Source organism: Lates calcarifer, linkage group LG2, assembly GCF_001640805.2.
Source record: "Lates calcarifer isolate ASB-BC8 linkage group LG2, TLL_Latcal_v3, whole genome shotgun sequence".
NCBI lineage: Eukaryota > Metazoa > Chordata > Actinopteri > Centropomidae > Lates > Lates calcarifer.
The window spans coordinates 28,609,683-28,621,901 of NC_066834.1; the positions used below are offsets into that span (position 1 = coordinate 28,609,683).

The window sequence follows — 12,219 nt, forward strand, 5'->3', positions numbered from 1 at the left end:
CTGGTCTCACACACTGAAATGAAAAAACAAGACAAACCACTAGAGTATAAAAACTGTTTAATATTGGTGCGAGCCACAGCAGCCTCACATTTCATGTCTTCGTTTGTCTTCACATCTGAATGTGAAACCAATAATCCTGGCTGACATGTAAAAAGGAATATTCATCAAGCAAAAACAGTGTCGAGTAGGCACAAAACACACAGTATCTGTCATATACACTGATATACAACCAGCCTGTTCATCATTTATTAATGTCTTTTTTTTTTTAATCTACATGACAAAATGTTTCGGCATCATACTGTTTTAAATACCCAATGGAAAACCTGGTTCAAAAGAGCCCACTATGCTCATACCGCAAAACACAAGTTCAAGTATTTTTATATCAAAATTGTTTGCTCAGCACAGGAGAAAGGGGAACTCCTGCAACTAATGATTAAGACACCGTTAACATTTTGTCAACAGTGTGTGACCAGCCCCTGAAGGAGTGGTTCTCAAATGCATGAAATGAGAATACTACATTAGTAGTTATGTAGCTTAGCTTGTTTGCCTCAGTTAGCAAAACATTCAAAGTGACCCATGATTGACTGAAAGAATGATTTGTTGTTATGTTAAAAATAGCTGGAAGAGGGTCACAAACACATTCACGGAAAAGCCAATTAAGCCTCTCTTTATTTTCACCACTTACTCATTTGTTCCATCCACACTAACAGTACTACAGTGAAGTACATAAGGCATCAGCCTGAACATCACTTCATATCATAAACAAAAAAATAGGGAAAAAACAGGCTATAGTATGACTATTGTGAGCCATCAATTGTCCAAAGACAGAGACTGAGGTAGTGTGACTGAGGAGTTAAAAATCTGTCTGAAAGTAAAAACTGCAGCAGTGTCTGGTATGCATTTCTTTAAGCTTATATTTGATTCTTATTCAGCTCAGTTGTTTCCAGTGCTGAGTTTAACTCTGAACCTTAAGTTACTGATGTCTACATCAATGCTGACTCTTATTACTATGACACATGAAAATGTATGAATGTATTTAAGTTGAGACAATGTCCTAGGAATGTAAGAATGTCTTCACTATGCAACAGTGTGAAGACAGTTTACAAACAGTCATCAAAAGGGGAAACCTGGTTTCCCCAATCACTCAAAACACATTACATTTTTAGCCTCCAACATAATGAAGTGCTGGCTAAGAGTGAAAGCATCCTTAGTAGATTTATTGGTTTCAGGAAATCTCTACCACAGACTAAAGAATATGCACCTAAGGAAACTGAAACTGAGTTAAGCTGAGTAAGGAGAATGAGCCTCAGAATATATGATACCAGCACAGCCTGTTGACCAGTATACATGTAACATAAAGTACCTTTCACGTGAGATCAGGTAATTCAGAGAGTATACTGCATATAAATTACAGTGTGCGACAGTGTACACGTCTGATGTTGCTCACAGTGTACCAAGGAATTCTCAGGGAGTTTGTGTGTATGCTCAGACACATGAAAAATTAGGGGGGACATTGACCATGACTACCAATTGTTCTGTGGTTTGTTTGTCATTGCACTAGAGGACTGCATTAGAGCGTAGGAGGATGGGTAGAGAAGGCACCTCCATTTAAATGACAGCTATAAAATGCACTGTGCCAAGAGCTTTAGCTTACTGACTCTTATTTGCCCTAACAATAAAGATGAGTCACTTTTTTGGAATTCCTGCTGTGACATAAAAACTACAATAAAAAAATTGCACATTGCATAATCTTGGTCACCAAAGACCTGTGCAGCACATCACCATCTGTCCTCTGGCAGCTGTCAGTTTTTGTTTTCAGAGCCATGACAAGCTGCAGTCTGGACCAGACTGTGCTGCTCTTCAGAAATATTCATCTGAATCCAGATGAGTATTTGCCTTGAGGCAGCATGTCCACCTACAAGTAAAGGGCTGATTTGTTTTGCTGATTCTGTGGGTGTTTTTCATCCCCTTTGTTCTTGTTCCAGTTCTTCAGCCCCTCAGGAAGAGACGTGTCCTCTTCAAACTCCCCCAACCCTTCAACAAACTCCTCATATGATGACTTCTCATGAAAGGGACGGGGTCCTAGCAGCTCCAACATGTCAGCCTTGTCTAAAATCTCCTTTTCTAGAAGACGTTTTGCCACCTGTAGCACATGTCAAAAACAGTGAACAACTGGCATTTTAATTATTAAACAATATTAATTCAGGCTAACTCCAGCATCAATAAAAATGCATGTAGTATTGGTAAAGGTAGGCTTCAAGAACAGAATTTCTTTTTCATACACAACACAGGCTGTGGAGCAGCAGTAGCAGTAGTAGTAACAAATACTATTCATAATAATAGTATTTTAATAATGATAATTGTAATAACAAAACTAGCTAACTTGGTGTAGTGTAGTGTAGTGTAGTGCTTAGTGTAACTAGTTTAACTTAAAGTAGCTGTTGTTATTTGTCCATCTTCCTCACAATTCTTCCAAACAGTTCTCACAGTAAAAACAGCTCTCACCTTGTCCACCATTTCCTTCTTTTTAGTGACAAGCTGAAGTGTTCGCTGGAAGGCAGCATCTATGAGCGATCTGACCTCTTGGTCTATAAGCTGGGCTGTAGGTTCGCTGAAGGGTTTCTCAGTTATTATGGTGCCCTGCTGAGGGAGGTCAAAGGAAACCTGACCCACCGCCTCATTCATTCCAAACTCTACAACCTAAAACATGGAGAGAAATCAGCACTGTTCAGTAGGAACTGAACATTTATAGTCCGTAAATGTCTTTAAAAAGTCTTTTCATTTGTGGTTTGTCTCTATAAATTAAAAAGGCAAACAGTGCTGCTTCACTTGAAACAGACTGCCTGTTATGTGTCTTATTTTTCAGGCAAAATAAGATTTTGACCTACTTCTTTGTCCTACTAAAGGTGTTTAGTGACTTTTCACTGAGCACCTACAGAAATAGCTACAACTATACCCTGATCTTCAAGCTGGTACTGCAGCAGTTTACAAGGTGCTACTTGTGTAGTTCTACTGAAATAATAATGAAGCACAAAATTTACTATCTTATATGCTGTGTTTATGCTGCTGCTATATTTATGAGAAAATTTGATCTAAAACTTACAATGAAATCATGAATTTTCACTATCATCTTGGACTGTAGTTCTCTATGTCCTATCTTAAGGTATTTGTCATTACGCTATTACTACACAACCTCCCTTTGAGCATATGTGTGCGACTCAATACTGCCTCACAACCACGTCATCTGTAAGTACAAAGCCTTTCTTTGAATCCAGAGTCACATATAGTATTTTTTAGCTTTGTGTATCTATGCACATGCTTGCTGTAAAATATGATTACCTGTGCATAGGCAGACTGCGTGACTTTCCTAAGGTCGTCATGTGCTCCTGTGGTGATTCGATGAAAGAAAACCTGCTCTGCCACCCGACCACCCAGCATCATGCACATTCTGTCAAACAGCTGCTCCTGGGTGAACAGGTACTGTTCCTTAGGCAGATACTGGGCATAACCCAGACCCTTCCCTCTTGGAACAATTGACACCTAAGGGAGTACATTATCATCAATCTAATAATCAGTATACTCATTTGGTGAGCTCCAGTTTGCCTATAGAGGATAAAACCAAGTAAAGTCAAGCAGCTGTGCAGGAGGAAACATGTAGGAAATGGTTTAAATACCTTTAGTAGGGGGTCTGCATGCTCTAGGAACCAGCCCACCACAGCATGTCCGGCCTCATGATATGCCACAGTAGTCTTCTCTGGCAGCTGCAGTACCTGAGTCTTTTTCTCCAGACCTGAGAGAGAGAACAAGGTCTTACCATATAATGCTGTGTGTGTTTTGTACAAGCAGTAAGTTGTCAGGGTTGATATGCCCTTCAAACAGCAGATACAGTTGAGAGGATGGTGTTTTTGGGTTGGTGGATAAGCCAAATGCTTCATGATGAAATCACACTTAAAGTGGCAAATCAAATCCTTATAGGGAAGTGTCAGTGAGATGTTGTATATTAGGATATACTGGACATACAGCACATTTCTACATTAATAGCCTGTGTGAAAATCTCAAGTCAAAGTGGTTCACAATTACGGATCAATATAAAATATTAATCAATACAAACATAGATTATGTAAATGATCCAAACTTCATATTACAGAAATATACAACAAAACTAACCATTTTAAGACCATTATTTTTACTACTAACTTTATAAAGGTGTGTAACACACACCCATTAGTCATTGTATGAGTATTGTCATAATATCAAGTACATAAATGTGGTTGTTCACTTACCTCCAATAACTCTTTCAACTGCCTGTTCAAAGTGCTTAGTGTTGATATGCTGGTTGAGGTAACGTGCAGCTATCAGAGCAGCTTCATTGCACACATTAGCAATATCAGCCCCTGGGACAAACAAGAAGACATCACAATAAAATTAGATTGTCATGTGACCCCCCCAAACAAACATACACACGACAAATTGTGAGACCATTTTAAATGAATCTAAAGGTTGAGCTGTGTGGGCATATGCAAACATAATCACATATCTCTTTTTCTTACCAGTAAAACCTGGGGTTAGTGCAGCTAGCTTTCTGGCCAAAGCATCTACTTCTATACTGGAGTCCAACTTCAGAGGTTTTAAATGCACCTTAAAGACAGACACCCTTCCTTTAATGTCTGGTGGGCCTGCAGAAAGAAGAAAACAAAAATATCTTGAATTTTACATGACATGCCCTCCAGGACACTTGCTTTTCGAAACAAGAGGATACACACTGACTTACCAAAATTAGTTTAAAACACATGTTGTTGTTACTGATGCACAGGTAACACCATTCGTCTTATAAAGTGGCAAGCAAGGAAACACAAGTGTAAGAGATAAGGCATCTTTGTCAAGGTTTTAAGTACATCAGTGTGTTGACTCTGAACCTTAAGAGGTTGTCACATTTAAAGCCATTTAACTAGTTTGCTCTTTTCCTGCATTACAGGTGTACATGTCATACAGCTCGATGTGATGACGACACAGACAAATGGACAACTGCCAACACACAGCCATAGACACCAAGGTTGTTTGGCTGCTTAATGAAAAGACCTTAACACAATGCATTATTCACACAAGCATTATTTTAAATGACTGACATAATGCTATATTAATTTATGCAACTAATCAATGATCAAACACACATAATTAGCAATGTGACCGTTCTATCACACCAACACTGTGTACATGTAACCAAAGAAAGACAGAGGGGACAGAGAAACTAAACAACACACAGAAGAGCGGTGTGTCCCGTCCCTCATTCTGGCCTCCATTATCTAATCCTTCTTTTACAAAAAGCCAGCTCTCTCATTTTGGCCCAGTTTTCTTTGTCAGAGAGAAAACTGCCCTGCCCACCATTGTTCAGCACTGCTGGTGTAAAGCAAATTAGATCTTAGCAGGCAGAAAAAGATCAACCATTTTAACCAAAAAGATAAAAGCGCACAGTACACAACACGCACCTCTAATGATATAATAAGTGAACAGGTGGAAAAAACAGAACATGGGCAAATCTAATAGTCTTGAAGGTAATTAAAATTTAAAGAAAACATCCAGTAAGTATAAGTATTAGTAAGGTAAATTAAATCTGTGTCTGCATGCACTTTGTGCCACTGGACTGAACTCGCTGCACTGTGCCTGGGATGCAGGGGTTAACTACTTAGGTGGCAGGGTAATATATTCATGCATCAACACAGACTTACAAAATGCCAGTGGGGAAGAACAGGGAGATGAGAATAAAACCCCAGGTCTTAAAGTCAAAAGAAACCAAAACTACATCACAGAAAGTAGATGCATAGGGACATGTCAGCTAAGGTATTTGGTGTCATGTCATTGTCAAAATGCAAATCAAAACCTGCAGATAACTCTTCATACTTGTAGCACATACTATCCTAAAAGTATTCTAATGCAGGGTCAAGATGGCAAGTTGGTTAGGGTTGGTTAGCTGAAGAAAAACTGGAAAAATAAATGATGCATAGAGAGTTTAAATATGCCTAAAGAATATATGTCATTAGTGAGAAACAGCTATCAGAACAAAAAAAGAGACCAAGAAATTGGTAAAAATATTCAGCTCAAAATGTCTCACTTTACCTATGTATATATGTCTATCAAAGCGTCCAGGCCTCATCAGAGCTGGATCCAGGATATCAGCTCGATTGGTACCAGCCAAAACCACCACATTGGTGCTACTGTTGAACCCTGCAAAGAGAAGAGGCGTTATGATATTTTACACCAGGAATGGGAGAAAGGTGCAAACACTGAAAGAAGTACAATCACTGCCTACCATCCATTTCCACAAGCAGCTGGTTAAGAGTATTTTCCTGCTCGCTCTGGTTGCCAGTGTTCCCCCTGCCTCTCCTTCTGCCCACTGCATCGATCTCATCAATGAAAAGGATGCAGGGGGCATTTTTTCGAGCCTTGGCAAACATATCCCTTACCTAACACAGGACAGGCCAAAGAGAAACCAGAAATACTGTGTTAATATGCTCTATGTGTGTATTTTCAGTACTAAAAGAACTATTGTGTTTACAGATGATGTGGCCAAACAGGAGTGTAAACTGCATGTGACCCATCATTCAACTTCCAGACTCCTTGGAGTCCTGCATTTAACCCAGTACTGACCCTTGCTGGGCCCACGCCAACAAACATCTCCTGGAACTCTGAGCCGCTGACAGTGATGAAGGGGACGTTGGCCTCCCCTGCAGTGGCCTTAGCTAGCAAGGTCTTCCCAGTTCCAGGTGGCCCTGATAACACTGCACCCTGAGAACAAAGACGTTAAAGTATGTGTAATGTGATTTTTTTCATATACTATTACACAAAATGACCATAAAATATTTGATAGGGATTCATCCATTATGAAAATGTAACACACCTTTGGGATCTTGGCTCCGAGGTCCTGGTACTGACGTGGGTTTTTCAGGAAGTTGACCAACTCCAAGATCTCCTGTTTGGCTTCTTCACAGCCTGCAACATCCTTAAAACGCACGCTGCTGATGTCTTTAATCACCTTGGCTTTGGATTCACTCATGCTAAAGGGGTTTCCTTGCCCCCTGCCTCCACGTCCGCCTGCCATTGGTCCATGCCGCATGGTAAAAAGCAAAAAGCCAACCAGTAGTAAGGTTGGGAGAACACTATGAAGAAGTGTCCTGTGGAGAAAGACAGATAAGTTTTATTATACCAGGATCCACATGAGCAAATCCAATACGCACGTAAGTCAGGTTGGAAATTCTAGTTTCTCACCCATCACTTTCAGTAGTGTAGTATACAGGTACTTTGTGTGAAGAGTCAAGACCCACTTCCAGCTGAGCCATCTCCAGGTTACGCTCAAATGAGTCGATGCTGCCAATGTTGAACCACAAATAGTTCTGAAACATACAACAGAGAACATATAGTAAAATACAATACAGAATATGCCTGTATACTTACTAAGTGAATTGTGTTAATTCTTTAAGTCTTGGAACAAAAGACACATTTGGGAAATGTGTGAAAAGAAACATGCAGTGTTTTAACATGCATGCTCTTGACAATTCTATGGAAATAAAAATGTTAAACTTTCATTTCTACCTTTTCTAGTATTGTTCCTGGTTGATTAAATGTAATCTGTTTACAGGCTAATGGGTCTAATGTGAAGTTAGTATTTGTGCATTAGAAGCATATTTCATTATGGTCAGTGCCAAACGATACCAGGTAATTTTCAGAAACTGGTAGGTCTCCACTACGTGGTGCACCTCCAACATGTGAATGTATAAAGTGGACTGTGTTTGTATTTAAAGTGTGCAGAGCTGTATATTTTGGGGAAGCTGTAACAAAATCAAAACTAAATGGATTTACTCTGGATTAAAGCCTTGGATCTCACAGTATGTGACCCACCATTTTGGGACAAACCAACAGAGTGACCAATAAAAAAAGCAAAAATCATGGCAGCGCTTTTTTTTGCAACTAACCACTTCTGATGTGTTCACTCCCTGGGCAGGAATTACTTTGACATATTGTTTGTTGACAACCTCCAGGTGATCCACCTGTGTAGACATCACAAGAACCAATTATCCCAAATGGTTGCAAAGAATGTGGGATAATCATTTTCAGCAGATACCAAAAACTAAAACCCTCTCTTCTCCTTACCAAGCCTCTGCTCAAGAAATGATGCACAAAATCCTTCCAGGAGATCTGGACACCCGTCTTTCGGAAGTAAAAGTACACAAAAGCTGAGGCCATGCCTGCAGCACCAATGGCAATATAACGCACTGCTTTTCCATCCAAGGGAAAATCCTCCTATAAGATAGATAAGTGTCATAAGACAGTTGCTGGACTGACCAGTTGATTATATAATAGAGTGGGTCAACATGCCATGAGCAACAAGCCACTCTTCTCACACTGTGGCAGGAGTGTGCAAATGAGTAATGTAAATTACATCAGGCTTAGATGTTGTATTCATAGGTCTCAGATGCTAGCATCTGGATGAATATATTCCACATTATTCGTATTTATGTGTAGTACATTTTAATGACATGCATTAATGTCAAGAAAAGACAGTTATTAGAACCTGAAATCGTGTCCACCATTGTGATTCTTCCTTTTTGCCATCTCTTCGTCTTTCGTCCTCATCGTCATTTGTGTCCTTCCCTTCCCTTCCAAGAGACTCTTGCTCTTTATTTTCATCTAAATAGCAACAGAGAACAAATCATACGCTGCACCAGAGCGGGGTAGAGAGTACGTACAAATAGAGGTTCCAATAATGCCATCTCTCACCTTCAGCTGATTTGTTGACACCAGCGCTTTCTTCACTTTTTGGGAAAAACTTTTCAAAACCTAAACCAATTAAACAACAAACACACAGAACAAAAGAATTAATTGCAAATGCCTCACGCCAACCTAAAAAGATTTAGGTCAGTATCTATACTCATTCAGCTACATTATACAGAGTGACAGCATCAGGAGGTACATTACCTCTTGGTGGTTTGTTTGAGCTGAGTAACCGAGCAAGTGAGAAACTGCACTGATAAAATCCTCCACATTTCCTCTGGAGTAGTGACGTTCTCTGAAATAAAAACCCTGTATGATGAATATGTTAGCAGTGAGGGCAGGGCTGCAAAAAGACCTGTGGAAAATCAACATACAGCAGAGAGGCTTTAAATCAACATTATGTGTAAAAGATGTTGTTATACCAAATGTAAAATGATGACACAAAAGGAAACATGATAATCCAGTGTCATGGTTTCTGCTGATGATATGAATCAGTCATGCACACTAGCTTTCATACTAATATGAGAACTTTGTCCTGCTACATGTTTTTTTTTCCAAACCACACCAAACATTATTTACAGGATTACTGAAATCTTATTATAGCCTGGGCACTCTGGACTCTGTCACAGTTAACCTAATTTTATTAAGTCATTACAAAACTGTTGCAGATAACACACTTAAGCTTGACACTGAACAGTTGCTGTACAGCCCACAGGGTGTTTACTTATATATCTATCACCAGTGCATATTAAATATGGAAGAAATGATTCCTTTTGGATGGTTTTTCTTCCACACATACAAAATATTTGATTGTGATTTATCATTCGAGCACAACTGACCTGGATTTTTGAGGGCAACAGCATAACTGATATTTCAGATGATAAAAATCACAATATGTTAGCAGATCTTTTTGTTCTCAACACACACACATTACAGACTAACATTTTGTTTATATATCAGCATATAGCGTAAAGATATGTTACTGTTTATTTAAGATGCCAGGAACAGTAAATATAACATTTTAAATTGAGATATTTTAAAATATGGATGATGAATAAAATTGTAATAAAACTGATTAAACTTGAACTTAGACAAGGTAAGTCAAATGAACATAACAGTACCGATATCTGACCACATGCAAACCAACACCAGTATATCTGTAATATGCCAATAATGGCAATGCCAGTGTATAAGCTGGACATTTACCATGCAAAGTCCAGCAAAGAGAAGAATCCCACTAGAATTGTACAGTACAGGGATAGTGTTGAAATAAAGGGAGACTGAATGTGTTACATATTTTTTGCTTCAATGGAACAAGTGTCAACAGTCTGGAACATGATGTTCAGTGCTGAGGTGCAGCTCTTTATCTGGTCATGATCAGACAAGAGCTCAAACCTCTCTGGTTTGATTGTTTTACTTCAGCAGAAAAACAGAAAGACCACTAAAGCAAGTCAGCAGGGTGTGTAAAATACATTTTATTTTGAAGGTAAGTCACTTTTTCAAAAAAATCTAGCCACTGAGAAATCAACCTCCAATTCAAAAACTTCACCACTTTTAGCTGCTGTCGCACCCAAGCAAGTTCTATATCCCTTCAATGACTTATTTGCATGTCTGCTAACATTTGCTTAAGCGATTTGTTTTAAAAGTAAATGCAACTGAATGAATGAATAAGAATCAACGGGCATATTCTGCAGGTGCCCCCTCCTCACCATTTTAACCGAGACACGCCCCCTTCAAACAAAACATTATGAAACAGAGGAAAACGACTTCTAAATACAACATTATCACACGGTCATATCGTGAGAGTACAAACAACTGTGGAATGATACATAAACAGTGCTGTAGTTTGTTTGTTTACATGTTTCTGTGGAGGGTCTGCTCCCTGTACTGAGGAACACTGTGTTCTTTCCCACACCAGACCCTTCAACACATTCACACAGCTGCTCCAACTCCTGTAACACAATATTATCTAAAGCACGTAAGAATGTAACAGAAGCAGTTGTAAAGGAAAAGTTAGCATTCAGCCATTTTGAAAGGACAGTATCAAGTTTACGTACTCACAAAAACTAAAACAAATGTCCCCCTACCGACGCGAGTGCAGCGCTGTTGCGAAAAGTAGCTGAAATTGTGGATAAGTCTCGGCTCCACGTCCGAACCGTCCGCACTCGGTTCCGAAACGGCCCGACGCTCACGGAGAGGAGACCCATCGTATCAACTACGTTCCCTTGGCTTCACTCACCCGACTGACCGCCGACTCACAGATAAATATCATGCACCCACATACAAGCAACCACCGTCGTCTCGCGAGATCACGGTCACAAAAGGGCAGAGTGAGATTTGATGTTTTGTTTGTTTTTTCTACTGTTCTCACCCGAAAGGTAGATTTTGCTTTCACAATGCTGGGCTCAGCTCCTGTCTGAGTGGTCTGCAAGTGAAGTATTTCAATCTAAATAATGTGATGATACAGAATATCTGCACGTTTGTGGTGGTGCTATCATTTTCAACAGTACGTTACTTGGATATTTTTTACTTGGAATTCTAACATTGCATAATGCCTAGGTTTGAATCTGGGAATCGTTACACATGACACTGTACTTTGCATTATGTTACATAAGGAATGGTGGATATGTCCTCAATCACTCGTCCTGCACACTTACTCTCCCTTAAACAACCTACAGCTTCCCCTACAGACTACATATAGCTATTCCATATGCAGCCACAGCAGGCGTGACTGATACAAATGATGCCACAAATCACTCTTTGACTATGTGGGTACCATACAGTCTATGATGGGCATGTGTACAATTTTGAGGTACTTGCACCTTGAGTATTTCCATTTTATGCCACTTCATACTTCTACTATGTTAAGTAAACTATTTGATTAGTCAACCTACATAAAAGTAAATGGCAACAATTTTGTAGTTGATTAACAGTTTTTTAAGAAAGTGTGCCAACATTTTGATTTCCTTACTCCAACAACTGTCGACTGATTTTTTTCAAATGTCGGTCAGACAGAACCAGACATTTGAAGATGTCACACTGGACTTTCAGAAATACTTTCACCAAGCGACTAAGGAAACACATTTTTCTGACAACTTTAGTTACATGTAGATTTTAGATTTTACATACATAACAAATGATCAACAAAGAATATATTCGTCACGTTGCCATGCCCAGCCATACATAAAATTATTAAAATTAGCTCCCAAATACTTACAGTTAAATTGTTACTGGTAATACTTTTGTACTTTAAGTACAGTTTTAAATACAGTACTCTTACATGTTACAGAGTGTACTGTTAAAAGTTTATTACTGTCAGTTTGAGTTTGAGTTCCTTTGTTCAGAAACTGTCAATCAGCTTGAGTGTAAAAGAAATTTTGTTTCTGCTAGTTTAAGAAAAAGGTGGAGTTTACACATCTCTGCCAATGGGGCCCAATATGTCATGATTCATCC

At 39.2% G+C, this 12,219-nt stretch overlaps 1 protein-coding gene across 1 annotated transcript; it reads right to left on the reverse strand.

Moving 5' to 3' along the window:
• Window positions 1–40: 40 nt before the first annotated feature.
• LOC108877761 (AFG3-like protein 1) lies at window positions 41–11,583 on the reverse strand. The gene is made up of 17 exons (XM_018667916.2): window positions 10,854–11,583; window positions 8,971–9,061; window positions 8,773–8,832; window positions 8,567–8,682; window positions 8,146–8,295; window positions 7,968–8,042; window positions 7,264–7,388; window positions 6,896–7,169; window positions 6,646–6,783; window positions 6,308–6,461; window positions 6,115–6,222; window positions 4,551–4,676; window positions 4,284–4,394; window positions 3,675–3,790; window positions 3,340–3,540; window positions 2,506–2,700; window positions 41–2,143 (listed from the first exon to the last, which is right to left on the reverse strand). The coding sequence occupies exons 1-17, from the start codon at window positions 10,971–10,973 to the stop codon at window positions 1,916–1,918; spliced, it is 2,388 nt and encodes a 795-aa protein (XP_018523432.1). The 5' UTR covers window positions 10,974–11,583; the 3' UTR covers window positions 41–1,915.
• Window positions 11,584–12,219: the final 636 nt, after the last annotated feature.

Bases quoted from the DNA above. Each gene is read 5' to 3' on its own strand.
- LOC108877761 (XM_018667916.2), bottom strand. From the start codon at position 10,973: ATGGGTCTCCTCTCCGTGAGCGTCGGGCCGTTTCGGAACCGAGTGCGG. The intron at 9,062-10,853 runs GTAGGGGGACAT...TTTTTATTTCAG, and splicing joins ACAGCGCTGCACTCGCGTCG to AGAACGTCACTACTCCAGAG. The intron at 2,144-2,505 runs GTGAGAGCTGTT...CATGTGCTACAG, and splicing joins AGAAGGAAATGGTGGACAAG to GTGGCAAAACGTCTTCTAGA.